General features: G+C 38.5%; 1 protein-coding gene across 1 annotated transcript in view; it reads left to right on the plus strand.

The window, feature by feature from the left end:
- mgat5 (alpha-1,6-mannosylglycoprotein 6-beta-N-acetylglucosaminyltransferase) overlaps window positions 1-26,979 on the plus strand; it is a 60,522-nt gene that overhangs the window by 28,915 nt on the left and 4,628 nt on the right. Inside the window, exons 3-12 of the mRNA XM_061297618.1 lie at window positions 4,501-4,656; window positions 8,417-8,493; window positions 8,584-8,673; window positions 9,088-9,159; window positions 10,072-10,233; window positions 10,982-11,151; window positions 11,255-11,389; window positions 14,121-14,254; window positions 17,650-17,783; window positions 24,766-24,915. Coding sequence (XP_061153602.1) covers window positions 4,501-4,656; window positions 8,417-8,493; window positions 8,584-8,673; window positions 9,088-9,159; window positions 10,072-10,233; window positions 10,982-11,151; window positions 11,255-11,389; window positions 14,121-14,254; window positions 17,650-17,783; window positions 24,766-24,915 — 1,280 coding nt within the window. The remainder of the gene's footprint in view (window positions 1-4,500; window positions 4,657-8,416; window positions 8,494-8,583; window positions 8,674-9,087; window positions 9,160-10,071; window positions 10,234-10,981; window positions 11,152-11,254; window positions 11,390-14,120; window positions 14,255-17,649; window positions 17,784-24,765; window positions 24,916-26,979) is intronic.

The following is a 26,979-nucleotide window of genomic DNA, read 5'->3' on the forward strand; positions in this document are numbered from 1 at the left end:
CGAAAAATACTGGCAAGCGTGCCATGAATTTTTGGAACGTGTGAAAGGTTGAACGAGGTGAATCGGTTGAAGCATGTGGGAGTAGTTAGATGTCAAAAAAGTGGGAGGAATAAGTTGTTTAATAATAAAGTACAATATCAATGTGTGAAGGCCTTCGCCTTCACACAATAATAGAGAATGGTGTAGAATAACATATGTGTGAAGGCCTTCGCCTTCACACAATAACTAGAATTTTGCAATTTCTGGAGAAATTGCGTGTGAAGGCGAAATGTATGAATAACTTCTTCGGGGAATGCTGCCGAACGATGTTGAAACGTGTTGAATTACTTGAGAAATGTAGAATATTTGGAGAATTTGTGGTGAATTTCAAAATAAAAGATGTGAAGTTTTTGGTAAGTGGGAAGTTGTGGAATAGGTAGAAAAATGATGAACAGTTGAAAGTTGGAATGGGTTGAATCGGTTGAAAAATGTAGAAATGAGAAGGGAAAAAGGAATTGGGTGTGAATTTCAAAATAAAAGATGTGAAGGTTTTGGGAAGTTGTGGAATAGGTCGAAAAATGATGAACAGTTGAAAGTTGGAATGGGTTGAATCGGTTGAAAAATGTAGAAATGAGAAGGGAAAAGGGAATTGGGTGTGAATTTCAAAATAAAAGATGTGAAGTTTTTGGTAAGTGGGAAGTTGTGGAATAGGTAGAAAAATGATGAACAGTTGAAAGTTGGAATGGGTTGAATCGGTTGAAAAATGTAGAAATGAGAAGGGAAAAGGGAATTGGGTGTGAATTTCAAAATAAAAGATGTGAAGTTTTTGGTAAGTGGGAAGTTGTGGAATAGGTAGAAAAATGATGAACAGTTGAAAGTTGGAATGGGTTGAATCGGTTGAAAAATGTAGAAAGGAGAAGGGAAAAGGGAATTGAGTGTGAATTTCAAAATAAAAGATGTGAAGTTTTTGGTAAGTGGGAAGTTGTGGAATAGGTAGAAAAATGATGAACAGTTGAAAGTTGGAATGGGTTGAATCGGTTGAAAAATGTAGAAATGAGAAGGGAAAAGGGAATTGGGTGTGAATTTCAAAATAAAAGATGTGAAGTATTTGGGAAGTTGTGGAATAGGTAGAAAAATGATGAACAGTTGAAAGTTGGAATGGGTTGAATCGGTTGAAAAATGTAGAAATTAGAGTACAAAAACGGAATTTGAGAGAATTTTGGTTGAATTTCAAAATAAAAGATGTGAAGTTTTTGGTAAGTGGGAAGTTGTGGAATAGGTAGAAAAATGATGAACAGTTGAAAGTTGGAATGGGTTGAATCGGTTGAAAAATGTAGAAATGAGAAGGGAAAAGGAAATTGGGTGTGAATTTCAAAATAAAAGATGTGAAGTTTTTGGTAAGTGGGAAGTTGTGGAATAGGTAGAAAAATGATGAACAGTTGAAAGTTCGAATGGGTTGAATCGGTTGAAAAATGTAGAAATGAGAAGGGAAAAGGAATTGGGTGTGAATTTCAAAATAAAAGACGTGAAGCTTTTGGTAAGTGGGAAGTTGTGGAATCGGTAGAAAAATAATGAACAGTTGAAAGTTGGAATGGGTTGAATCGGTTGAAAAATGTAGAAATGAGAAGGGGAAAGGAAATTGGGTGTGAATTTCAAAATAAAAGATGTGAAGTTTTTGGTAAGTGGGAAGTTGTGGAATAGGTAGAAAAATGATGAACAGTTGAAAGTTGGAATGGGTTGAATCGGTTGAAAAATGTAGAAATGAGAAGGGAAAAGGAATTGGGTGTGAATTTCAAAATAAAAGACGTGAAGCTTTTGGTAAGTGGGAAGTTGTGGAATCGGTAGAAAAATAGTGAACAGTTGAAAGTTGGAATGGGTTGAATCGGTTGAAAAATGTAGAAATGAGAAGGGAAAAGGAAATTGGGTGTGAATTTCAAAATAAAAGATGTGAAGTTTTTGGTAAGTGGGAAGTTGTGGAATAGGTAGAAAAATGATGAACAGTTGAAAGTTGGAATGGGTTGAATCGGTTGAAAAATGTAGAAATGAGAAGGGAAAAGGAATTGGGTGGGAATTTCAAAATAAAAGATGTGAAGCTTTTGGTAAGTGGGAAGTTGTGGAATCAGTAGAAAAATAATGAACAGTTGAAAGTTGGAATGGGTTGAATCGGTTGAAAAATGTAGAAATTAGAGTAGAAAAACGAAATTTTAGAGAATTTTGGTTGAATTTCAAAATAAAAGATGTGAAGCTTTTGGTAAGTGGGACGTTGTGGAATAGGTAGGCAAAAGATGAACAGTTGAAAGTTGGAACGAGTTGAATCGGTTGAAAAATGTAGAAGTTAGAGGTGAAAAACGAAATTTTGTGAAAATTTGTCGGAATTTTTAACGTGAAAACGTGAAATTTTCGAATTTGGGAATTTTGGGAATGTCGAGAATCCTTCCGAATGTGATTAGAATGTGCTGAATGATGTGAATTTCAAATTGGAACGACGTAAATGTGAAATGTCGAATGTGCCATTAAGAATGAATGGGGAAAAATTTGTCGGAATTTTGGGAATTTTGCGGAATCGGAAAATTTTCGGAACGAGAAAAATACAAGCGCTCGTCGCGTGAATATTTGGAATACGTGAAAAGTGGAATGGAGTGAATCGGATGAATTATGTGGAAGATGAAACGTGTCAAAAAAGTGTGGAGAATAAAAGAGAATAATAATAACTAGAATTGCAATTTCGGAAGAAATTGCGTGTGAAGGCGAAGGCAGATGTTGATTTACAAACGTTAAGCGTTAAAAATGATGAGCGGGAAGAATAGAAAGGGAAAATAAATTATTGTGAAATAAATGGGAAAATGTTACAAATACATGTTACAAAAAGGTACAAATGATAAGCGTTAAAAATGAAATGTTACAAATGTTACAAAAAAGGTACAAATGATAAGCGTTGAAAATGATAAGGGGAAGGATAAAGAGTAAAATAAATAATGACGCCCAATGTGGGAATCGAACTGACGCGGGTTTTGATACCACTCGGGAAAGATGCTCGTGTACTGGAATCACTTGTGTTTCCCACGAGCTAATTGTGTCCCTGTCTACATACTGGTTGAATTTGGTTAATGTAATGAATGTGTTTGTTGAATGCGAATACGTAATCAAAGTGGTGGAAATTGCTTAATGTAATGAATGTTGAATGCGAATGTTAGTTACAAATGATAAGCGTTGAAAATGATAAGCGGGAAGAATAAAGAGTAAAATAATTAATGACGCCCAATGTGGGAATCGAACCCACTACAGGAAACTGGCTCGGGTTGACATTGCCATTAAGAATGAATGGGGAAATAAAAGGCACAAATTTGCTAATTACTTAAAAACGGTAAATGTTATGAACGCGAAAAATACTGGCAAGCGTGCCATGAATTTTTGGAACGTGTGAAAGTTTGAACGAGGTGAATCGGTTGAAGCATGTGGGAGTAGTTAGATGTCAAAAAAGTGGGAGGAATAAGTTGTTTAATAATAAAGTACAATATCAATGTGTGAAGGCCTTCGCCTTCACACAATAATAGAGAATGGTGTAGAATAACATATGTGTGAAGGCCTTCGCCTTCACACAATAAGGGATTAAACGCAGAGTTTTATTTGTCATATTTTATAGGTGTGTATCACAGAAAACAAATGCCACGACATGAGATGTCTCCCGAGATCCAGTCCACGATAATGAGATGAGATTTTTGCAAAATGTCTCGTATAAAATCATGCTGAATATCAATGTTTGAGTTTCCAACTTTTTACCGAGCAGAGCGCAAGAAAAAGAACGATCTAGCGCTAAAGTTGAAATGTGAACATAAACACATTTGTTACAGGCTCGTTTTTCCAACGCTGTTGGAATAACAGCTGCAGCTGAGCTCATTCCTTTTACTGAAAAGTTCAACAAATAAAAATACTTTCATTCTGCCAAACATTGAGCAAATAGCATTAATATGGGCCACCGTATCAAGGCATCTATGGTGCCTGACAACGTCCACAATTAGTTGCTCCATATTTGTGCGTTTGAATGTCAAAAGTGCAGCTGTTGTTGAGGAGAAGAAAAAAAAAAAGATAAACTGTGGTGACTGACATGTGCATACAGGCAACCGTGATACCTGGCTAAATTTAAGACCAATATAAATATGTTGTGTGCACTCAGCCTCATTTATCACCGCTTCCAAGTTGCATGAGTTGTCGGTCACAACAGCGACTCCATGATTTCATCTAGAAAGCTCTAAATTGGTGACAGATAACTTTAAAACATCGGCTACATTCACTCCGGTGCGAGTCTCAGAACGAGGGTGAGTCAAAACAACACAAAAAGACATCCTGAACAAAATAGATGTCCTCCTGCGCAAGGACGTAAAATCCATTGGCGTTGTAATCCCGCGAGATCTCATGGTACGAAATCTCGTCCCATCCTTACTATCTACCGTATTTATTGGTTGAGTTTAAAACAAAAAAGAAAATGTTGTGCCTGACTCTAATTGACCCCATTTATTCCAGACTTAAAGAAGACCCTTGCAGTACTGCTAGATAACATCATGTTAAGGCTGGACAAGCTCGAATCCAAGGTTGACAACATCTACAATGGCACAGGAAATAATCTGACCAATGGCTCAACACCAAGCTCCAACAATCCAGAAAAAGTCAATGTGGCAGGTAAATTTTGGATTATGAGCAAGGTTTATTCTTAGGCTGACATGTAACCGGTCCGTGGTGCAAAAAAGGGTTAGGAAACAGCTGTGGTAGATCATTTGGCAATCCATTCTTTTGCAAAAGTAAACAAAATGAAGAATTGTGGGATATATTGGCACTGGAACTGTGCACACAAATGAGTCATAATTCACCAGTATAATACCAGAAACAATGAGTAACAGCAGAAATTAGCACCATGCTAATTGGTGTAGGACTGCTGGAAAACACACAGCCTGTGAGGCCAAATCCAGACTATTAAGAGGTGAAATTAAAAAGATATGGATTCCAGTTTGATTATCAATATTGTTAATGACCTGAATTCCTTATCAGTTGTCTCATTTTTCTGATAGGGTGAGGGGAATGATACAATGCAAATGAGTTTGTTTGCTTCTACAGTGCTTTATCGACACCATATGTTACCCAAAAGGTTTTATTAAAGAGATTCAATTATTTAAAATTGTATTAAGACACTCTGTTGTTGAAGCGGAGCCGTAAAAGCAGAAGAAGTGGGATATTTAGAATTCAATCTGCCAGGAAAATGCTCTCACAGGGCCTTCTTAAATTTATACGATGGCTTGTGGTCTTCATTAGCCTGTTTACTTTCCCAGTGTCCAGATCAATAGTAATAACTACACGTACGAAAATAAAACACTCAGTGCAAATAAATGCCTGAAGAATGCTGTCATCACAACCCACATCCTTCTAAACTATCAAAAAGGAAGTCGCAAAACACCAAAATAGGTGCTTGTGTGTTGCAGTACCCTCGTCACTTAGTGTTCATTTCCAGCCGATAAATCAAAATTGCACTGTTTTTCATAAAATCACATATAGTAACTCTCTATATAATATATATAATTTACCATTTTGTCTGCTCTCAATGTTGAATTCATAATCCAACTCCTCACTTGGTTGTTCACGGCATTTCTCTTGCATCACTTACAAGAAATACATACAAGTTTCCTCAGTACTGGCCCTCAAGAGGAACAGAAAACATTTCTCAGTTAGCTTAGTGTGTTCATCAATGACCTTCTTTGCTTCAATTCAGATTCCCACCACAATGGGTTCCTCAGTCACATGACATAAGCCCTTTGGTCACATCTCTGCAGCTTCCTGCACAAGTGGAAAAAGAGAGAAACGTGAGCCGGAGCTTAGCAATGACTGCACCAAAGCATGATTTTCTTGTGTCCCTGACCTACAATCATTTTCAAATCCTGCATCCATCACGTGAATTTCTTTTAAAGAGCAAAATCTGTGATTAACAGGTTGCTGTTGCACAAAACCCTGATTTATTTTCGGCATGTTTTAGCAAGGGCTGAGAGAGAAAAGAAGAGACCTTGGATTATTGTAGTCCAGAACCTTACTGAGAGCACTGCAGTTTTTTTTTTTCTTCCCCATTTTATTTTCTATTCTGGGAAGCCCCTTTGCTTTAATAAACAGCTGCATATTTGCCTTCTGGTGGACAGCTTTTCTCAAGTACCAGTGAGTGTTTCTGGTGCTATGAGATTCTATTGCCTCTTCATGAGTCTTGCTAGATAGGATCTGTAACAGAATAACCTCAGCCGTCCTTTCCTTCCGCTCCCACCCTTAAGTGCCTTACAACATTTGGACTTTGACTGTGGCTGTAGTCAAGTCAAGGAGACAGAGTTGTTTAACTGCCAAACTTCTCCCAAGGAATAAAACCAAAGGTTGCAGTGGTTGTTGCATTAAACCAAGATGATGTCTGATGATGTCTATTTTTCAAAAATACTACTTAGGTTATATAGTGGGGATGTTTCACTTCTGACAGCAGCTGCGTAGTACATGAAGAAAACAAGAGAATAAAAAGCAAACCGCATTTAACATAAACCAGATGCCCTAAATCGATTTGGGATTTGTCAAATTATGATCTCATTTGTTTTGTCATTTTATGTTGCTGGATTGCTACATCACCCTTTAACTCACTTTCATTTCCTGGTGCCATCTTTCTTTCTATTGCTTTTATCAGTTTTATGACTCTCTGTTTTAGCTCCAACGTTGAATTTTGGTCTGTTACACCCATCTGCCATCATGGCACCCTAGTCCAGGGGTGTCAAACTCATTTTTTCCACGGGCCACATCGTAGTCATAGCTTCTTTCGGAGGGCCATTATGACTGTCAACCCAAATAAATGTATGAGCACCTCATATTATATACAGTAAAAGCTACAAAACAAACTGTCAAATAACTCGTTTTCAAATCAGACGAGTAAAACCTGGTTGAATATTAAAAAAAAAAAAAAAAAAAAATTAAAGGTGAAGACATTTTCCAATTCTAGTAATGACACACAAATTTGATGCACTATTTGTCTTCGCGGGCCACATCAAATGATGTGGCGGGCTGTATCTGGCCCCCGGGCCTTGACTTTGACACTGTGCCCTAGTCAATGCTAACAAGTTCATTTCTGCATGATCTGAATAAGCTTTTTGGTGGCCATCATAGACAATCAGTCATTCACTCTAGAGAGGTGAAGGAGGCTAGTGTATTTCAACCTACACCTCAATATTTGAATCTGAAGCGTGCTATATTTAGCTGCTTCACAGCAGTGGGGCCCTTCCGCTTGATTAAAGAGAGAGGAAGATTTAGCACTCCCTGGTTGACTGGGAAGAAGATAGAATATACGTATAGCATCTTCTTTTATTCCTGTTGTGGACGGCAAAGGAACGAGCAAATGGACAGACAAACGGATAGACGTGGAATTATTCACAGATTTCTTCAAAACAAATTGATAAAACTGAAAATGCAAGCATCCTGGTTGAAAATAGTTTATTTGGTATAATATCATCCTGGCCAGATGAGCCCCTTTACTAAACCTTACATTCAGTCACAATTAAAATCCAGTTTCAGTGCTGTGCGTATCAAAGACCAAGTCTAGTATTGAAATGACCAAGTTTCATTTCCTTGTGAAATGCTTTATTCCTCGACCCTACTTGTTTTACATGTCACTCTTGTACCATTGTTTTTTTCCAATGAAAAATATGACCAAACTACAGACATTGTCCTCGTCCTAAGATGCCAGCTTCATGTTTATGCTATTAACTGCAGTCGTCGTTATGCATTATGACTCACATTCTGCTTGGTTTGGATGTTCCCATTCTCCTGTGACAAGCAACATGATTTGAAGGTTTTGTAAAAAAAAACATGGAATGAGCCGTTCACCCAACACCTCTAAAATCGTTCATAAATATCTTCAGGGAAAATAACTGCTGATTACTAATGTTCGTCTTATTCTTCTATCCGCATTGGTCTTCACAAGCCTACACCGATCACCTAAATTCAAGGAAATCCACACACCTAGTTTTTTCAGCGTGTGTATAATTTTTGTTGTTCACATTTATTTGCTAAGATACAGGGCATGATAATTTTGGCCATGATAGGGTGTCAAATTCTTAAACTCTGTTACTTGAGCAGTAAGACTTAACATTGTCTTCATTTAGCATTCAGCAATGGCTGTTGCTGTCACAGCATGTAAAGGTCATTGTTGGTGGGCATCCAAAAAGGTGATCTTGAATCCAAACTTGCTTTCAAGCTATGTCTGTGTAGCCATCGGCCATATTAGCTATCCACAGATATTGAGAATGTACCACGGCAGGATTTTTCTTCCTTGCCCAAGTCTGAAATATGATGTTCCTTGGACAATAAAAGGATTTGTAACCAATCCCCTTGACCTTATTGATTTTCTTTCCCTTTCCATCGCTGTTCTCATCAGATCTTCTTAATGGAGCCCAGGAGAAGTGTGAGCTGCCGTCTTTGGATGGATTTCCTCATTGTGAGGGCAAGCTCAAGGTAAAATCAGTCTACACACCAAACAGTCACTGTGATTTATGCAAGTCAACAAAATGTTTTCATTCTTTTTTCTTTTAATTCTTAATTTAGTGGATGAAGGAGATGTGGCGCTCAGACTCTTGCTATACCAATTATGGTGTGGATGGATCCACCTGTTCCTTCTTCATTTACCTCAGTGAAGTGAGTACATACACTGCAAGGATGGCAGACATGTAACGGGAGCAAGATTGTTTTTAATCAAGATCATGTCCACAAACTATGATTAAAAATTAAATCAATCTGCATGTTGGCTTTTCTTTCAGTCCTCCAAACAGATCATTTGCTGTCACTTTCTTGATGTTTTTTTTTCATCTTTTCTTCAATAGATAAGGTTGACTATTGTTAATCTAAGGGTTTGTTTACATTGATGCTTTAATGCATTAAAAAAACTAGATTATTCTAATAAGAAAATTTGTGTATAAAAAGAGCACCAGCTATTTCTGTCTAACTTTATGCTAGAATATGAAAGAGAACTAGTTCGGGTTACTCATTTTGTAAGTGTTGAATTTTGAGGAATGCGGTCAGTACCTGCAAGTTATCATTATTTTTTGTTAGGTGGAGAACTGGTGTCCTCATCTGCCTTGGAGGACAAAGCGCTTGAATGACGACATGGACAGGAGGGGGCAGGTATGGCACATGGAATGTTGCTTTTATCGAGAAATTTGTATTAGGTCTGTTCTTACGGTCATCTTTCGCTTTGTTCATAATAAGCAGTTTAGTCTCGCTGTTTGCTACGTAATGTATTTTGCACCTCAAACAAAGGCATCAAAACTGCGAATGAGCCAGGGTGTATATGACAAAACGCAGAGCTTCCCAATATTACCGAATCTCTACTTGTTATGCTTGTCACAGATCAAGATTGTTCCAAAAAGCTGCTGCTGAGAGCTCATTTGTTACATTTTAGACCGTTTTGGATGGCTTAAAACAACGATATCAAATTAATTTTTTGTAGCTATAGTTTCCGTGATGACTGTGATCCCAAATGCAACAACGTAACAACATGCAATAGTCCCAGTCTCTCAATAGCATAACAAAGAATGAGCAACTTCCACTGCCAAAGCCAGAATTATGGGGCCCATTAATTGGGAATGATCTTAAATGGTCTTATCCATGCAGCAGTTCATTCAAATCCCACTTGGAGTGTTTCTCTGGGCTGACAGACCACAGCATAAGTGCTGGGACAGAGAATGGTATAAGTGCTGGGGGAAAAAAAAGTCCCAGTTTCACGGCTGTGGTTGAATCAATACTAATCACTCTTTATCCTCTCTGAACACATCAACAGACCTGATCCCTCTGTGGTGAGGAAGTACAATTGACAGGCTTTGGTTTTTTTAATTCAGATTCACATTTTAATAGGTTCAGCAGAAATGATATCCTGTCATTATTATAGGGGATGCTGATGTACCACTGCAACCTTGTTCTATGGCGCCATATACTTACCGATCATCTTCTCGTCTTTCACTCTGTCTTAGCCCAATTTATTGTGTATACGGATCTAAATAGACATTTCTGAGGATCCACGTTGTTTCAAATATTTAGGCGGAGATCCGGACCAGTTTTGAGGAACTATACCGTGTGATGTCTCAACGGGAGGAGTTCCGCTGGATGATGCTGAGGATCAAACGTATGGCTGAGCCATGGGTCCGTGCTATTCGATCGTTGGCCGCCAAGCAGAACCTGACCAAACGGAGGAGAAAGAAGGTAGCACACTGGTGCAACATAGGGTTTCGTACTATTTTTTTTTCTCAGTCTAAATAAAGGAATCATTTTATATTCCTTTAATAATTTTTATAAATGTTCTTATACATTTAAGAAAGTAAAACTGTTGTTTCTATATACAATTGTTCATTCACTATATTGTCATTTTTATCAATTTAAATCTTGCTACAATTTCCTAGCCCTAACCTGCACATAAATGATTGAACGAATGACAAATAAAGTTATTCCTTAAATGGTTGTAGATTTACAAAATTGCTAAAAAAAAATGAAGCTATTCTGTTATAATTATTATCCGACATTTTGTCAAATAAATAATGAAAGAAAGATGTAAAACTGTTGCTTAGTTTGCTGACCTTGCTCAGGTCGGTTTTACAGAGTGGAAGTCGCAAGTGTGTATGTGTTTCATTGTATCCTGAAGATGAAAGGTGCGTTCAGTTAAAAGGTATGACCTCAACCTGGTTCTTACCATTTGTGCTTGCACATTAAAATCTACAGTCCTTGATTCTTCATTTTAAAAGGTTGGGCAGACATATACATATTTCATCCTAGTGTAATTAACCTGCATACCGATCAAGGATGACCGAGCTGGTGCACAAAATTCACATTGTGCCACAACAGGCCCATTTGTACCGTTTGACCATCGAGCTAAGGTTTTCCTATACATCTTCCCTGGAGTGTTGTGTCCTGACATTGCACCCTTGGATGACTTACTTTCTCTTTTTTTTATCAGGTTTTGGTGCACTTGGGTCTGTTGACAAAGGAGTCAGGCTTCAAAATAGCAGAAAATGCCTTCAGTGGTGGCCCGCTGGGGGAGTTGGTCCAGTGGAGTGACCTCATGACCACGCTTTACCTGCTAGGTCACGATGTCCGCATCTCTGCCTCCCTGGCTGAGCTCAAAGAGTAAGTACAGCAAAGGACACTTAGGGAGACATTTCTTTGTATCCTTCTGTTAAAGAAGGTATCCCACAGTTACTGTTAAATGGCTGCAAACATTTCTCTCCAGGATCATGCGGCGAGTGATGGGGAATAAGTCCAGTTGCCCCACTCAAGGTGACAAGGTTGTTGAGCTCATCTACATTGATATTGTGGGGCTCACCCAGTTTAAGAAAACGCTTGGACCTTCATGGGTCCACTATCAGTAAGTAGTTTTCTATTTTCAATTAAAACACTGAAATTTGCAGGTTTCTATTGTCAAGTGATTTCAATGCAATTAGAGTGCGAAAATTCACAGAGTTGAGTATACAATATAAATGAAATAAGAAATCTTGACATTGATGTGGCGCTGAATCTTTAAATGCAGAGGTGGTGCGGGGCGAATCATTGTTTGGAAGGGAAATCCTCTTACGTCAAAAAATCAGGTGGCTACATTTTGTCAGGGTTTTTCCTTTCTTTGTTTTGTCCACTGGGACTTCGCTGGTAACCCCTCATAAACCTCTTAGCAACACTTGCAGTTTTTATCACCTCTCTATTCCTCAAAAATGAAGATCTGGTCAATCTCGTAACTTTGAATTCCGATGCCAAGTCCGTCACTCAAACGCCTCTTTCATACTTGTCTATGATTCCCTTTTTCAGCTCCTGACATTTTGCTTTGAAAAACAAATATTGAGTTCCGAGGCGGTTGGCTTCCAGGGTTCCACTGTAGAGTCCAAATCTCCTGGTCTCTGCGTTGTGTTGTGGAAATTAGTGCCAGGAGATGTGATTGTTTTTGACACTTCTGCACAAAACACACGCCTGATGGGCGCGCTAAAAGCTAAATTGTTAGGTTAGCTTTTTAATCTAATTAGCTAATAGCAAGTGCACAGCACGACCCAACTCACCTCAGCAGCAATGGGAATGAAGTGGCGTCACAGCGCCCCTCCCAGCTATTTATAGCCATGAAAAATAGGGGTGCTATTGAACAATTAGATTTAAACAAAGGCAATCACATCAGTGTCCAAAGTAACCATGTTACTTATGCCGCACGCCCCACTACTTATATAAATGGCAATTCTTCAGACTGACTCTGTCTTTGTTTTCATTCATTGAACACCTGCTCATGTCGCTGGCCATTTTCAGACAGGACTGCTGTCGTATGAACTTTGCTTTTCTTTTGATTTGACTACCCAAACACCCACTTGCAAAATTTCTTGGAAGTCACAGAATTCGTCTTTGTTGGCAAAACACACAGTCACACGTTCAGCATTTTGTCACGCTAATGCATCCTGGCCTTGAAGCTGCAGCTTAATGTTTTGAGAATGTTTTATTCAAGCAAGTCATAAGCAAAATTTGCTTTTCCTGCTAATTACTGTAATCGTTGGACCTCTGCAGCCATTAAAATGAAAATCGAGTAAACAAGTTTGATATTTATCTACAACAATATGCTTAATTCATTCCACAAATGCAATATTAATGAGAATACAGCACATGCACTGAGAACGTATTACGTACTATAAACTCCAAGGAAAATTGTTGACTTGACTTCCCCTTCAAACGTGAGACTGTCCAACTGAAGAAATCTCTTTTTAAGATGCCTTTTTTCCAAAGACTTGTCTGTAAGCAAGCCATTCAGAGCTTGTTCTCAAGTGGGGGGTGCAATTTATGCTTAGCAATGTAAGCACCATTTGCAACATGCTTGGATCATTACACTAATTGATAAGTGCGATTTAGCTGCTTGGTGATGAAGTGTCATTCCAAGAGTAACTTAACAATCAATGCTTTTTACTCTTTACAAGGGCTCTCTTATTTTCATTTGGATCCAGGGCTAGCCAGCAGCAAACCACTACATAAGCCCTCGCAACCTTAAAACAAAATAAAGAAAGGACATTTTGGGCTGTAGTAGAGACAATGTGTCTATTGTCTTCTCATACATTACAAAGCAAACCAAAAGGCTGTTGGTATGATTGTCAATTCTGATTTCTGTCCACTTGTTCCATTGAGAACTGGAGGCGAGTTCTCTTTGTTTTTATTTGAAGTAGCACTCATCAGCTCATGCTGGCAGCAAAAAATAGCAGCAGTAAATCGGGGGAACTTAATACCCCTGTGGTTCCTCCTCTTTGTCACCAGCTTTTTTTGGTTCACTTTGAGATAGCACCGTTTACATCCGTTCCCTTTGTCAGAGTAAGGCGTAATCTAAAGTCCAGATGTTATCTAAGCTCCAGCTGTTGTTCACTCTTTTATTTCCTCTGCTATTCATGTCCAAGCACTCAATGTTATTGCAAATGTAGATAGAATTCTATCGTGCTCCTATGATGATTGTCGATGTTTTTTGATTTATGATTGTAAATGTTGCTCCCTTGATCCATTTAGTCATTTCAACCAGTAAAATAATAATACACAATGTAGGTCTGCTCGGTGGTTACAACAATAAAACAAAAAAAGAATCTTGACAAAACTGACCTTGTTTCTCTGCTTATTTGGGTTTCTATTTTTATCAGTGATTGTCCATCAATTTGATTATTAGGACCCATAACTAAATATTGACAGATATAATATTTTCAAACTCGTCATTTACACTTTTGTTGTTGAAAGTTAAGAGTATGCCTCGCATTGTATTTACTGTATTATTTTTTTTAATATTTCCGACCATTCATGGAGAATTGTCCAACTTCTTATACAGCACGTTTGTCCATTCACTACTCGGCTTGTCATGCTTGTTAAATAGCTTGAATGAGAAAAAATGTGTTGGAACAAATGCCATTTACTAAGTACTTCAAATTGGGTGTGGAACCAGAAACATTGGCATTACGTCATGATAGCCACCCTTGAACTGACAAAGAAAATACTTAATAACATCAGTGGTTTTGTTATATAACTTGTTTATATATAACTTGTTTATATCACTGTTTTAGTCTCTGTTGCTGTGCACTAAACCTTTTTTGTCCTCTCTGCAGGTGCATGTTGAGGGTGTTGGATTCCTTTGGAACAGAACCAGAATTCAATCACGCCCATTATGCCCAGTCCAAAGGTCACAAGACACCATGGGGGAAGTGGAACCTCAATCCTCAGCAGTTTAACACCATGTTTCGTAAGTCGAGAGAAAACCACACGCTATGAATCCCTCAACACAACACTTCCGATAACTTTCTATATGGCTAAAAGAAGGCTGGGATGCATACAGAAAATTTTAAATGGTGTACATAACGGACAAAACTGCACTTAGATTCATGCCAGAACAGAACCAAGTATGGAGGCAGACGAACCACTGCAGACTGATGGGCTTGCAGGGTTTAAATACCCGCCCTAATCAGCCGGTAACAAAGACATAGTTGGCAACGATCAGCACTGATTAGCGTGTGCAGTTCTGCATTGCACAAGGATTAGCTTGTACTTGTTGTACCCACATTCCTTCTGGGTGCCCCACCCCTGATTGCAAACACCACAACTAATAAATAAATAATTGTAAAAAAGAAGATAGGAATATAGTTCTTTTCATATTTCATTTCATGCAAAGAAACTGTGGCAAATGTAGATAATTCAATCATTTTTCCATTTTCTGGAGTGCTCAACCTTACTAGTGTGTCCTGGAGCATATCCCAGCTAACTTTGGGCGTGAGGTGGTGTATATCCTAGACTGGTTGGCAGCCAATTACTGGGCACATACAGAGACGACCATTCTCTTTCACATTCACACCTACGAATAATTCAGTCTTCAGTTTACCTACCGTGTTTTTGGAACGTGAAAGGAAGCCGCAGTGCCCAGGGAAAACACACCACAGGCCACATTTGCAAACGTCACACAGGAAGGTTGGAGCTCGGACTTGAACGCATGACCTCTGAAGGTCAGGTGAATGTGCTAACCAGTCGGCCACTGTGCCACAGTTAATAATTCAAAAGCAAAATATTTTTTCCCTCTTCTGTCACGAGTCAAGGTCCAAACTTATCATTTTGATCTTCAAGTAACTGCTTCAAAAGTTGTCACCATGTTACTACAAATTGCTGTTATTTTGGCCCTGAATGTAGAGAGCCGTTTTATTCTACTGTTGTGGCCCACCCCAAAATCTTGACAAATACTAAACTATTTTCCAAATCAATGGCAATTTCAAAATATTTACGACTTGATTCCTTCAACTTCTCGACCGTCAATCTAATAAATTTATTTCATTTCATTGTAAATCAGCATTGGCTTCTTTTTTTTTGTTTTGTTTTTTTAAAGACCCGCTGGGTGTCACCGTGGTCTATAAAAAGAAAAACGTAAACAGCTGAGGAGGGATTACATCAGCTTCAAAATATTGATTAGTCTGCCGAGAATAAGTGGTTGCTGGATGGTTTGACTGACAGCAAGCACAATATACGGGGAGTCCACTGTAATTGCTTGGAACAAGTAAAAGAAAAAAAAATCGCCTTTTAATCAATTAAAGTTGACTCATTTCCAAGTGGCCCTTTTGACCTCTGTGTTGTTTAAACCTACAACCTGGTGGAGAACATTTTACAGATAATAAATACATTGATGTTAATGAGTTTGTTTCAGGTATTTTAGCTTCATAAAGTAAAACAACTCACAAACAAACACTCAGAATTAGAATTGCCTGACAGGTCTTACTGCTTTTAGCTTCCTGTGCTCTAACCCTCACATGTGATACAAAGTCCCTGAAATCATATGGCAGAGCAGACAAAAGCCTCCACTGTGCGTAACATTGCTTGGCAGTACAAAAGCAAACGGAACAAAATCTAATGCGCAAACCGACTGCATGCCAACTACTGACATTTGTAATCACTTGCAGCGTGAAGACAACCTTTCATCGTAGTAGTAGCAAGTGTATGGCACCCTTCCCAGACAAAAAACAGCGTACGTCTTACTTAGTCAACATGTCCAGACAGGAAAGTGTGTCAGGCTCCTGAGTTAAGACAGGCTGCATCACAGTTTACAAAAAAATCACATTGTACAAATGAAACGCTTTGGAGAAACGTATTATTAATCTCAAAACATCACATGCATTTAAGTTATCAAAGTCAAAGTCAGCTTTATTGTCAATCTCTCCACATGTCACAACACACAAAGAGACCGAAATTACGTTTTTCTCTATCCCACGGTGACGAGACACATAACACGATAGACATACAAGTACGCGACACAATATAAAAACAAGAAGGCAAAAATTCAAACAATCAATAGTAAGAGTGATGAATAAATAATAAATAAACAGATAACACAATAAATAAGAGGAGCAAAACGGAGCCAGCAAGCATAGCGCAAAAGTAAAAAACATCATAAACAAAAAGGCACAAACAATAAATAATAAGAGTAATAATAAATAATAAATTATGGACATCAGTTAAGATACATTTGAGATCTAGAGCAGGTGTTTTAACATAAACAGGTTCCAACATTATTATTTTCTCTGCGAAACCGATTTCCTTTGGAAAAGCCAACCAAAATTGGCCTCTGGTAAGTGAACTTAGACCACAGCAACACCATAATGCTAGGTTCAGACCGAACGAGAAATATCGCGTGTTTGTTGACAGAAGTGACTGACTACATCAGGGTTGCGTTAAGTGGAGAAGAGGAGGGGGTTCTCTGACAGAAACAGATAATGCAAGTCAATGTGGTGACCTGTGATTGTGTTGGCTGAGCTATCTTGGTTAACAGTTCAACAGCTCGAAACAAGTCAATCTTCTTACACTTTCTTTCTCACCATTTCCCTGCTCCTTTTTGGTCTCGACCCCGGCCTGTATTTGAAACTGGCTGTGTTGTATACTTCTAAGCTCTTCGCAGTGATATAGTCTCAGATATTATGTGTGTGTGTGTGTGTCTGTCTCCGCCTCCAAACGTTTACTTTAGCCCACCTCAGCAAAATAGGAGAGGGGAACAAAATTTTTGCTTCAAACGACACGCAACTGCGCCTGACCGTGCAAACTGTAATGCCTATATATGGAAACAGGCCGACAGAAATGTTTAGCTTGCGTTTGGTCTGACCACAGTATTAGGTTCCCACAAATACACACTATAACAACCCCAGACACTTTTTATTTTTTGCTCTCTTTCAAGAACAAATGATCTTTTATTTTTTTCGGGCTATCCTTTTCTAATTTCCAACTGAATCATCTATTTCCTATACCACTTGTCTTCTTTGTGCGAGAAGCAAAGTACACTCATGGTATGGATGCAGCCTGGATTTTAGTTACCTTAGTAATCACAAATCTGTTAAAAACAAAACATCACAGAGGGTGCAAAATGCCAGCATTCAGGAAGAGTAGTTCTGTGCAGACCTTCATCCTTCTGTGCCAACTTGTCACACAAAAATTAGGTTCTTATTAGGGGTAAAATGTGTGTAAAAATACAGAGGCATATTCTGTCATCTTTATCCTTGGAATACTTAAAGTGCCATAAAGCTTCTGATTTAAGGCACCCAACAAAATAATGAATAATGAAAAACTCCTTTAGTTTGTATGAAAATAAATCATTGCTTTTCTCCTTTCCAGCTCACACTCCAGACAACAGCTTCCTGGGCTTTGTAGTGGAGCAACATCTTAATGCCAGCGACATCAAACACATTGATGACATCAAGAGACAAAATCAGTCTCTAGTCTACGGCAAGGTTGACAACTTCTGGAAGGTAGGACAACCCATCCTTAACACATCGCCGATAACTGCTTAATTTTGTATGAAGAACAACCCCGACCCTAGAGAAACCAATTCCCAGATCATTAAGTGCTCTCCACTCTTTAGGACAAGTATGGGTAAAACTTGCAGACAACTAAATAGCAGTGTAGTAGAGATGACCCAATTCTGCTTTTCAGCCTCTCTGTGGACTTGTAATATATTCAAATTCATGCTCACACTGCAGCATAGAGAGCAAAGTGTCCAACGAAAATGATGAGACTTGGACAGACTTGCACATTGTTTAGCATATTGTGGCTAGCAGGATTACTGCTCCTGTCCTAGTGAGGTTTTAGAGGTTTCACACACAGTTTATCAGTAAGCTCCTTCCGATCAGTGGATCAGTCGCATTCATTATTTGCCTAATGGATAAAAGATTTGTTTTGGACCTAAATGAATTCATTGATTTGGAAGGCTCGTTTCTTTCTACTTGAGCCAACCTGGTATCTGAAGTTATAGATTTTTACCTTGCGTAAGTCCTCCAATGCATGTTCTGCAGGATGGACCCCTTTGTTTGTAAACAAGCTGGAGTTCGCTTGAAAATGCAGGCTCGCATGTTTTAAGTGTTTACGTATGAATGGATGCGAAAAAAGGTCATTTGAGTGAGAATGGCCCTGCGTTTTGAGACTTAAACATCAGACATCAGTGTAGTCATGAAGTTGACCACATTGTCCTCCCAAAATTCAAGTCAATCACACTAGACAATGCAATCAACCTGGCCGTTCACCTTTGCAGCATTGAGACTCCTCTGGAAACTATGCCAGGATCCTGTTTATGGACTTCCGCTCAGCCCTTTAACTCCATCCTCCCAGTTCTACTCCAAGACAAGCTCTCCCAGCTCAATGTGCCCAACTCCCTTTGCAAGTGAATCGCAGACTTTTTGATGAACCAAAAGCAATGTGCAAGACTGTATTCGACACAAGGATCATCTGGGACCAGCCTCCAGTACTAAGAAGCCAGATCCAAAATTATCAACAGGAATAAAAGCCCTACTAATTGTTGATTTCCATAGAGGTCAATGGTCTCTGATTTCCTCACGCAGCAGTGTTCCATTCATGCTAACTTTCAAAAGGCTGACCAGGGAGACCCATCAGTTCACAGCATGAGGCATTAGCTGCTAATCACATTTCCCAGTGTGTTCATTACCTCCTGTTTTTAATTAAAGGGCCATTTTGGGGCCGACTGATAACTAGTAGCCGACTGGCTTGCTTTGTTTCCCTCCCGCAATCTTTTAAATTGGTCTGTCTTTCCTCCCGTCCCTTTGTTCATGTTGGGGGAATCCATGTTATCATTATCACTTTTAAATGATTGTTTGTAAATTGAAAGTGGGGCAAGTGCTTTCATGTTTGAGGTTGGAAAAAGAAGTCAGCCCGATAATATTTCAAGGTTTATTACGGTAAGAACTGGGTTTAACCTATTCAGAATCTCTGGTGGATGCCATATCTGTATTTGAGACAAAAAAATATTGGGAATAATTGTGTGAGGCAGAATATTTTGTGATTTTGTTTTTCTTTGTTTGTAAATTGCCCCGCACCACTGGTATAGAACCGTGATTAGAGACTCTATTGTATTTTCTTTTGCATTAAGCCCTTACAGTAAATATTTTAGGACCACCGTATTTATTATTTACTGTTCTTCTCTAAAATTACAATAGAGCAATTACCATTGTACTGAAAGTCAAATGAGATGCTAAATAGATGCTTTGTTATACAAACTGTTCTCTCGCTTCGTATACAGACATTTAGTCTAACGTCTTTCTAATCTCTATTTTGAGTTCATCTTGATGTTTATTTTCACTTCAGGATTTGACTAACTGTTTTCCATCCTAAATTAAAATGGAGTGACATCTGAGAAGAGCAGTTTCCATGGAAACCCAGTTAAAGTATTGGAAAGGAAACACGAAAGATGAGCTTTGTCTGTAGTAGCCACAAACATCGATACCTCAATTTTGTTTTTCTTTTAAAAAAAGAAGCCCACTCTAAGCAATTGGAAAATATCATTCAAATGCCATCTCCAGTCTGTGTATGCAGTTATACATGTTTTTTTTTTTTTTTTTTAAATAAGTGGACTAAGACTTTTCTATGCAAAATGCACCCCACTCATCCAACCATTATAGCGACTGAGATGTTTTCCATTCAAGTTTCTACCATTTTAGTTTCTAATTAATCCTTCTGATAAAGCAGAAGGAGCATGATAAGAGCAGGAATGAGAGGGGGAGTGTGAAGGAGAGCTTCAGGCCCTTGGCAGCAGATCAGACGACATAGAGAAATACACTGAGCTAGCTCACAGGCACATTTACGCTCAATAAAGTCGGCATATGCAACCCACAGGCTCACCTCTCATAAACAGACAACAGTGTGCCCTTGTTTTACGATTGGTTTATGAGTTTACTTGAACACTTTTTTTTATCTGCAAGATAATGTTACTGATGCATGACGGTGTTTTAGTGGACATTGGTGGAAGGATGATTGGAAATGTTGACTCCAGGAAGCGTTTGCCACATAAACCATAGGTTCAAGTTTACATGCGCTATGTGGGAACAACTGTTGGTTAGAATTGTAATGGAAAGTATATTGCAGTACAAATAAAATAAAATGAGTTTCTAGGGAAACGGGCCAATATTCAGTTCCATTATTTCTACACTAGCTTTGCAGCTAATTTCCACCACATCACATACATACGTATGCACTTAGTCTGTTAATGTGGATGATTGTAACACCCACACACATTCGTACGCTAATAAACTGTAAATCATCTTCACATGTTCTTTCAACTACAAAAGTGAATTGAAATTGTATCGTGCAAAGATCTTTATTCAGTGTGAAAAACAAAAATTCAAACGGGCAAGTAGTGTTTTCCAAATTATGCATGGCACTGTTTTAAGTCCTTTCACAGTTTGTAAAGAACTGAAAAGAGTCATGTTCATTTCCGGATTTGAATTTTGGATTTGCTGAAATCAAATGATCAAATGCATCTTAACAGACCAAAGTGACATTTTAACATAAGACCTTTTATTTGGTTGCAGCTTCACAAGGCCTAGTGTGAACTAAGAATATCTCATTATTGATAAGCCCCAACCTTATAGAGCAGAGTTTTCAGATAGCCACTTAAATCTTCAACCACTGTAAACATAGCGGTTCTCTGAGTTATGTCTGATTGACTCCAGAATCAAACTTTTTGATCTCAGTCCAATCTGTACATTTAATAGAGAGGACTTCCCTCTGCAGGCCTCTGTAAACAATAATTCTGCATTATTTCCATTATATTATGAACAAAATGTAATCCATTGTTTGGAGATTGTTGGATCAAGGTATTAAGTCTTTGGGTTCATTCCATTCCGCGCTTTGTCTAAGCTGGCAGAAAGCCGATGCCGTCTTTCCCATTTCTTCTCCCAGCTAGGGGGTTCCAATCCCCTCTGATTTATAAGATCGTTTACCTCACCTCATCTTCCTCCATTTGGCCCACTTCAATCAACCTCTCTAGCTAACGCAATTATTTTTATTCCTCCCGCAATCGATCCACTTCCTGGTTTCACATTACATATTGCTTGTGTATAAGAATGAACGGTCAAGTTGTGTCTGTTTTTTTTCTGAGGACTTTGCTATCATAACCATAATTTCTCTGCATTTCCTTGCTTTTTCTTTCTCTCAATCTGCAAATGGGGTGCAGTTGTTTGAGAGCGATGCTTCAAATAGCATTTGGCGAGTGATGTGCTCTGACAGTGAAGCACAGATGCTCAAGCCGAGAGCTTACAAAAAACACACGCTTTTGCCTTTTAGTTTGCTTCAAGTTATGATATTTTCTCTGCATGTAACAAGTAACCAATTTTCCTCTTTTAATTTGGTTTTAGTTACGAAACAGCATTTGGGGGGTTCAATTACATTGTTCCACTCATAACTGACTTTTTGTAGGTCTAAACTCAAAACCATGAATACCTGTTTACTGTCGAGGCACGCATCTCGAGCCACCTTTTTCTTGACCCCATGACCCTTTGCTTAAATAATGCTTGAATTAAGTGAAGCCTCTACTCCACTAAGCGGCCGTCACAAATGTTTGCCAAACGGTCGCTCACGACCACCTCGATGAAAGTCTGGCATGTCCGAATTTCTATTTGTCTTGCCGGATAGTGTGACATAACCTACAATGTCAGTCGAGTGGTTCGTTGCAATTGACCAGAAGGAATACAGTGCGCTCCGACTTATGATGAGCGATTGGATATGGTGCACAAGACAAAATGGCATTAAAAGATTAGACAGCACCTAGAATATGGAGGAAATATTTGAGGAGCTTTGGCTACAATGTCCTCAGCTAGTAGCTGATTATCGAACATGGTGGCATTAACAAATTCCTGATGATGCACAAAACATTTTTAAATGCTACGGGGTTGGTGATCGTATAGAAAAGGAAAAAGGAACTGAAAACCTGTTCAAATAAACTGATGCAGGAAACTGCTTGGAAAGTATTACTGACGCCTACTTCCTCACTGTCACAGTAAGTTGCACTCCGAATCGTTTCGACATCACAGCCCCTGGGAATGAGTTGAATAGATACCTGCTGTCAAGCACACCTCCGTGCATACAAATCCTCAGCTCCCCCGAATGAAAAGATTACAGTGGAGTGATTTCATTTTCTAATTGTTTCATCTTTCTCTCATCCACACACGCATACACACACCTGCCTGCTTTAGTTACAGCTGGGCGGCTGGAGGCATCAGATAGCCTGGCCCACTGGGAATTTGACAAGTGGCTACCTGAAATTTGAGCTCCAAGCACTGAGCCACACATGGGGGAGAGCAGTCAAATGTGTTGGAAGCAACTTTTTAGGAAAAGGCTGCCTTGCATTTTAAGTCGGCTGGTATGCAAATTTTAAACTGCAGATCTCAGCAAAAAAGAAGCCGATCTACCCCTAGAAGTCTTCAAGTTACGTATTGGTAATCAATCAACACTCTCTGAGTGCATCAGAGCACACACCCTGGGAAATGCTCCATTGATGAATTCTGTCGCTATAGGGAAAAAGCACCACTTTGTCAATTGTTGACCGTTTGGCACTGATTCTGTCCGTAAGCTTTATTCGTTTATTTATTTATTTCAAACATGTGAAAAAAGAAGAATAAGCTTATTGTACACAATAAAGGACATGACAAAATACATGCATATACACATACAGACGTACCTACATTCATACATATACATATAGCCGCAAAAGAACCATAAGTCACATTCACATGTCTGAAAAGGAGTAGGAAGAAGTATAACTTATTTAATCCCACCCCCTATTTAATAATCCCTAAATACCCAGCCATAAATCATTTTGCCTCAGTTATCCCAACAAAGTACTAAATTACTAAATTATCCCCCACCTGCTGCTCACTAGACACTAAACATGCACCAACACACTATTAATACGTACGTATATTTCACACACAGACACTTAACATTCATACATACCTCAAATACAACACAAAATACCTGAATGGTAGAAATAAACCAAATAAAAACAAAATAAAAAACAGCCTGAACAAGACAAACAGACAAACAAAACCAACAAAGAAACGTAAATCAATAATTACTAAGCACCCCTTATTACTTATACACCCTCATTCCTGTACCTTGTAAAAATAATTTCTTCTTTATATCTTTTTTTAATCTGATAGATGTTTGAACATTCCCTGAGCGTTTCCTCCAAAGTATTCCATAATTTAACTCCACATATTGAAATACAGAATGTCCTTTTTGTTGTACGTGCCTTCCTAATCCTGTAATTAAATGTCCCCCTTAATTTATAATTTATAATTTAATTTATAGAAATTTATGGAATCAGAATCGTCTTTATTAGCCAAGTTTGTAAAAACTGTTTCTTCTTCAAGACTAGAATTACCAAGCAGCTTGGAAAGCACATCACTTCCTCGTGGGCTTATTAGTGAGTGGTGCCATTCCAATGACGGCAAGGAAAGATGAGAATGATCGCTTCTGGGTCTCGCACTGGACACATTGGGAGGGTGCTCGGTTTTTTTTGTTCTGGACCAAGGGGAAGCGCACCACCAAGGTTTCCTTGATGACGAAAGCAGTCCTCTAACAGGATTCATCACACCTTGGGGATTGTATGGATAGATCCGTATCCTCTTTGGCGTGTCCTCACCAGCTGCTGAGATGAATGAGAACCTGGTCCATAGCAGCAGTTTTGAAGAGAAGCGTGTGAATCATGCAGATGTCAGTTATTTTATTGTTTAGTGTGTTTGATTTATTAGCATTACAGTAGTAAAGTAAATGTTTGTCTTCCTTGCTTAAGTCTGCAGCAGCAGGAAGGTGACTGTGCCTGCTGTACTGATACATCATTGACCTCATTCATCCCACTATGATTTAGAAAAGTTATTGAGGGTTACCGTACATGGTCACGGCATCTGTTTTTAGTCTGTCATGAATCTTTTACATGCTCTGAACTAATTTATTAAGGAAATAAATCACATTGCACAGTTTGTTTTACCGTAATTTTCGGACTATAAGTCGCGTTTTCTTTTCATAGTTTGGGTGGGGGGGGCGACTTATACTCAGGAGCGACTTTTATACATATATGGGTTTTTTTTTCACTTTTTTGGGGCATTTTATGGCTGGTGCGACTTATAGTCCGAAAATTACGGTACATATTTTATTTTGTTTATTTTTTTTCTGTAGCCAAATCACACATTGCACAGTTTGTTTTACAGATTTTATTTTGTTTATTTTTTTCTGTAGCCAAATCTTTTGTAATAGAAATACTGTTGCGGTCACCATGAAATCAAAACAAGTTGCACAGTTTGTTTGACATTTTATTTTATTTACTTTTTTTCTGTAGCCAAATCTTTTGTAATAGAAATACTGTTGCTGTGGTCATCATGAAATCAAAACAAACAATTTAGTTGGGTTGACCTGTCCCTAATGAACACTTTTTGTCTGTCTTAGGACAAGAAAAAATACCTTGACATCATACACAGCTACATGGAAATTCACGGCACCGTGCATGGCACCAGCACTGTCCATCTCCCAAGCTACGTGAGGAACCACGGCATCTTGAGTGGACGAGACTTGCAGTTCCTCCTCCGAGAAACCAAGGTTAGCTCGTCTTTCATGAAACAAAGCAAAGCATTTCTGAGTGTCAGTTCGGTGTACAGAAACTGAACAGTCTTGCAAGGGTGTGTTTTCCTCACCTTTTGTGTACCAATCAAGAGACTACCTGAACTAATTGGCCTCAAGGGGTTGAACATTCAGCTGTACTGGAAAATGTCCGTAGGGAACGTCCGTCTGTGTTTTTTTTCCATCTAACACTAAATATTTACTCACTGAGTGTGCTCAGCTCTGCCTCTCCTCATGGTGCAAAATACATCTCTGTGGATGACGCCGTTGTCATTTTGATCTGGTTTTAATATTTGTGACCACATGTGGAACTCATTACATGAGGATGGAGCCATTCAAATTCACTTAAAGGTCAAGACCGCTGTGACTTCACAAAACATCTCTGTGACCATGAGTGGTGAATTTAGCACCATTCATCTTAACATTTTGCACAAATGTCACAATAAGATGAGGAAGCGATGACATTTTCCATCCAAAAGGTCAGCTTTATTGTTCTACAACAACAAAATGCAGTCATTCATCATTGAGTGCTATAGACCTAATCATTTGGGGTCCAGCTGGCTTGCCTTTGAATATTTCAGCATGCACTCCTCTCAGCTACAATAGCTCTCTCGGTGTCTGTCTTTGTTCCCCTCAACTCTGTAGTCCCTATAAATAGAGGTTGCCTGTTCCTCAAGGTTGAAGATCATCTTTTGCCTGCACTTACACAACACAGCTCACATGTAGAGAAGTGGTGTGCTTTGCTGCCACCTGTTGTTTGAAACTTGCTAGTAAGCAGGTATCTGCTGAAATGTTGCCAGGGTCTCCTTTGCATTGAGTGAACTCAACAAGCTGTAACATGCCAAGTTACTTCCAAAATGTAATGCTGTGCATATTGTTAGTTGCTTGCATTTGTCTTCGTAGAATGAGTTACTAATGTTTGTTTCTTTCAATTCATATTTATATTATATTAATATATATGAATGTTTATTCAATTTGATATTTAATACTTTTTTTGACACTTCAAAATCCAAAATTTGCAACCAGACTGGAGCTGGTGAAGTTAACTTGTAATGACAATCTATAACTACTACAGTGGGGCAAAGCCACCAATCGTGTGAGTTCTCCGACCTACAAAATGAGAGATGCCTGTAATTTCCATCAGAGGTACAATTCAACTATGAGAGACAAAATGAAAAAAAAAATCCATCGGATTTTTAAAGTATTTATTTGCAAATTATGGTGGAAAATATGTAATAATGACAATCCTCTTCTGGATCATCCAAATGGTTTTTTAGCAAACTTCAGACGGGCCTGGACATGTATTGTGGGAGAACTTGCATAATTGGTGGCTGGCTGTTACCCTACTGTATATAGTTTGGGCCGTATTGATGCCAACTTTTGAGTGCTTTTCCAATTGAAAAAGAACACAAACAAAATGTCACCACTATTTTTTTTTCTCCAAACAAATGACATCAATCATCAAGCAGAATAAAATAGTACAAAGACCAAACAAATAAAAAAAATTGAACATTTCCTTATTGCAGTCAACACTTTGAGAATAGTGAAATACATTTCAGAATTGAAAAAAAGCAGTAACATTTATTTAGATGGTCATTTTTTTAATATATTTTTAATATACTTGATGTAATTCCCTGACTTGTGGGAAGGAAGAGCATTGTATGCTTGCATTTTTATTCGACAATAATAGTGCAGAAAAGTTTGAAAATGTAGGTGTTCAAACAAGTTTAAATGTGTGAGTGTGGAAAAGGGTAAAAACCATTTTTTTTCAAGTGATTATACTGTGCAGTCTCGCTGCAGCACAGATTTTCAAGTATTGCAAATGAGTTTGGAATGTGTCCCCTGTGACAGACAATGATTCACTGTATTCCATTATCTAACCACATAAGATGTGCTAGTCTAACTGGGAATATTGAATATCAAAAAGGAACATGTTTACAACACACATCTTAAAAATAAATGTTTCTAATGCCATATCAATGAAGATAATTGTAGCCAGCTCAGCACAGTCCAATGAGGACTTAAAATTCCCAGCACTGTACA

The sequence above is a fragment of the Syngnathus typhle genome, linkage group LG2 (genome assembly GCF_033458585.1).
Source record: "Syngnathus typhle isolate RoL2023-S1 ecotype Sweden linkage group LG2, RoL_Styp_1.0, whole genome shotgun sequence".
Classification (NCBI taxonomy): Eukaryota; Metazoa; Chordata; class Actinopteri; order Syngnathiformes; family Syngnathidae; genus Syngnathus; species Syngnathus typhle.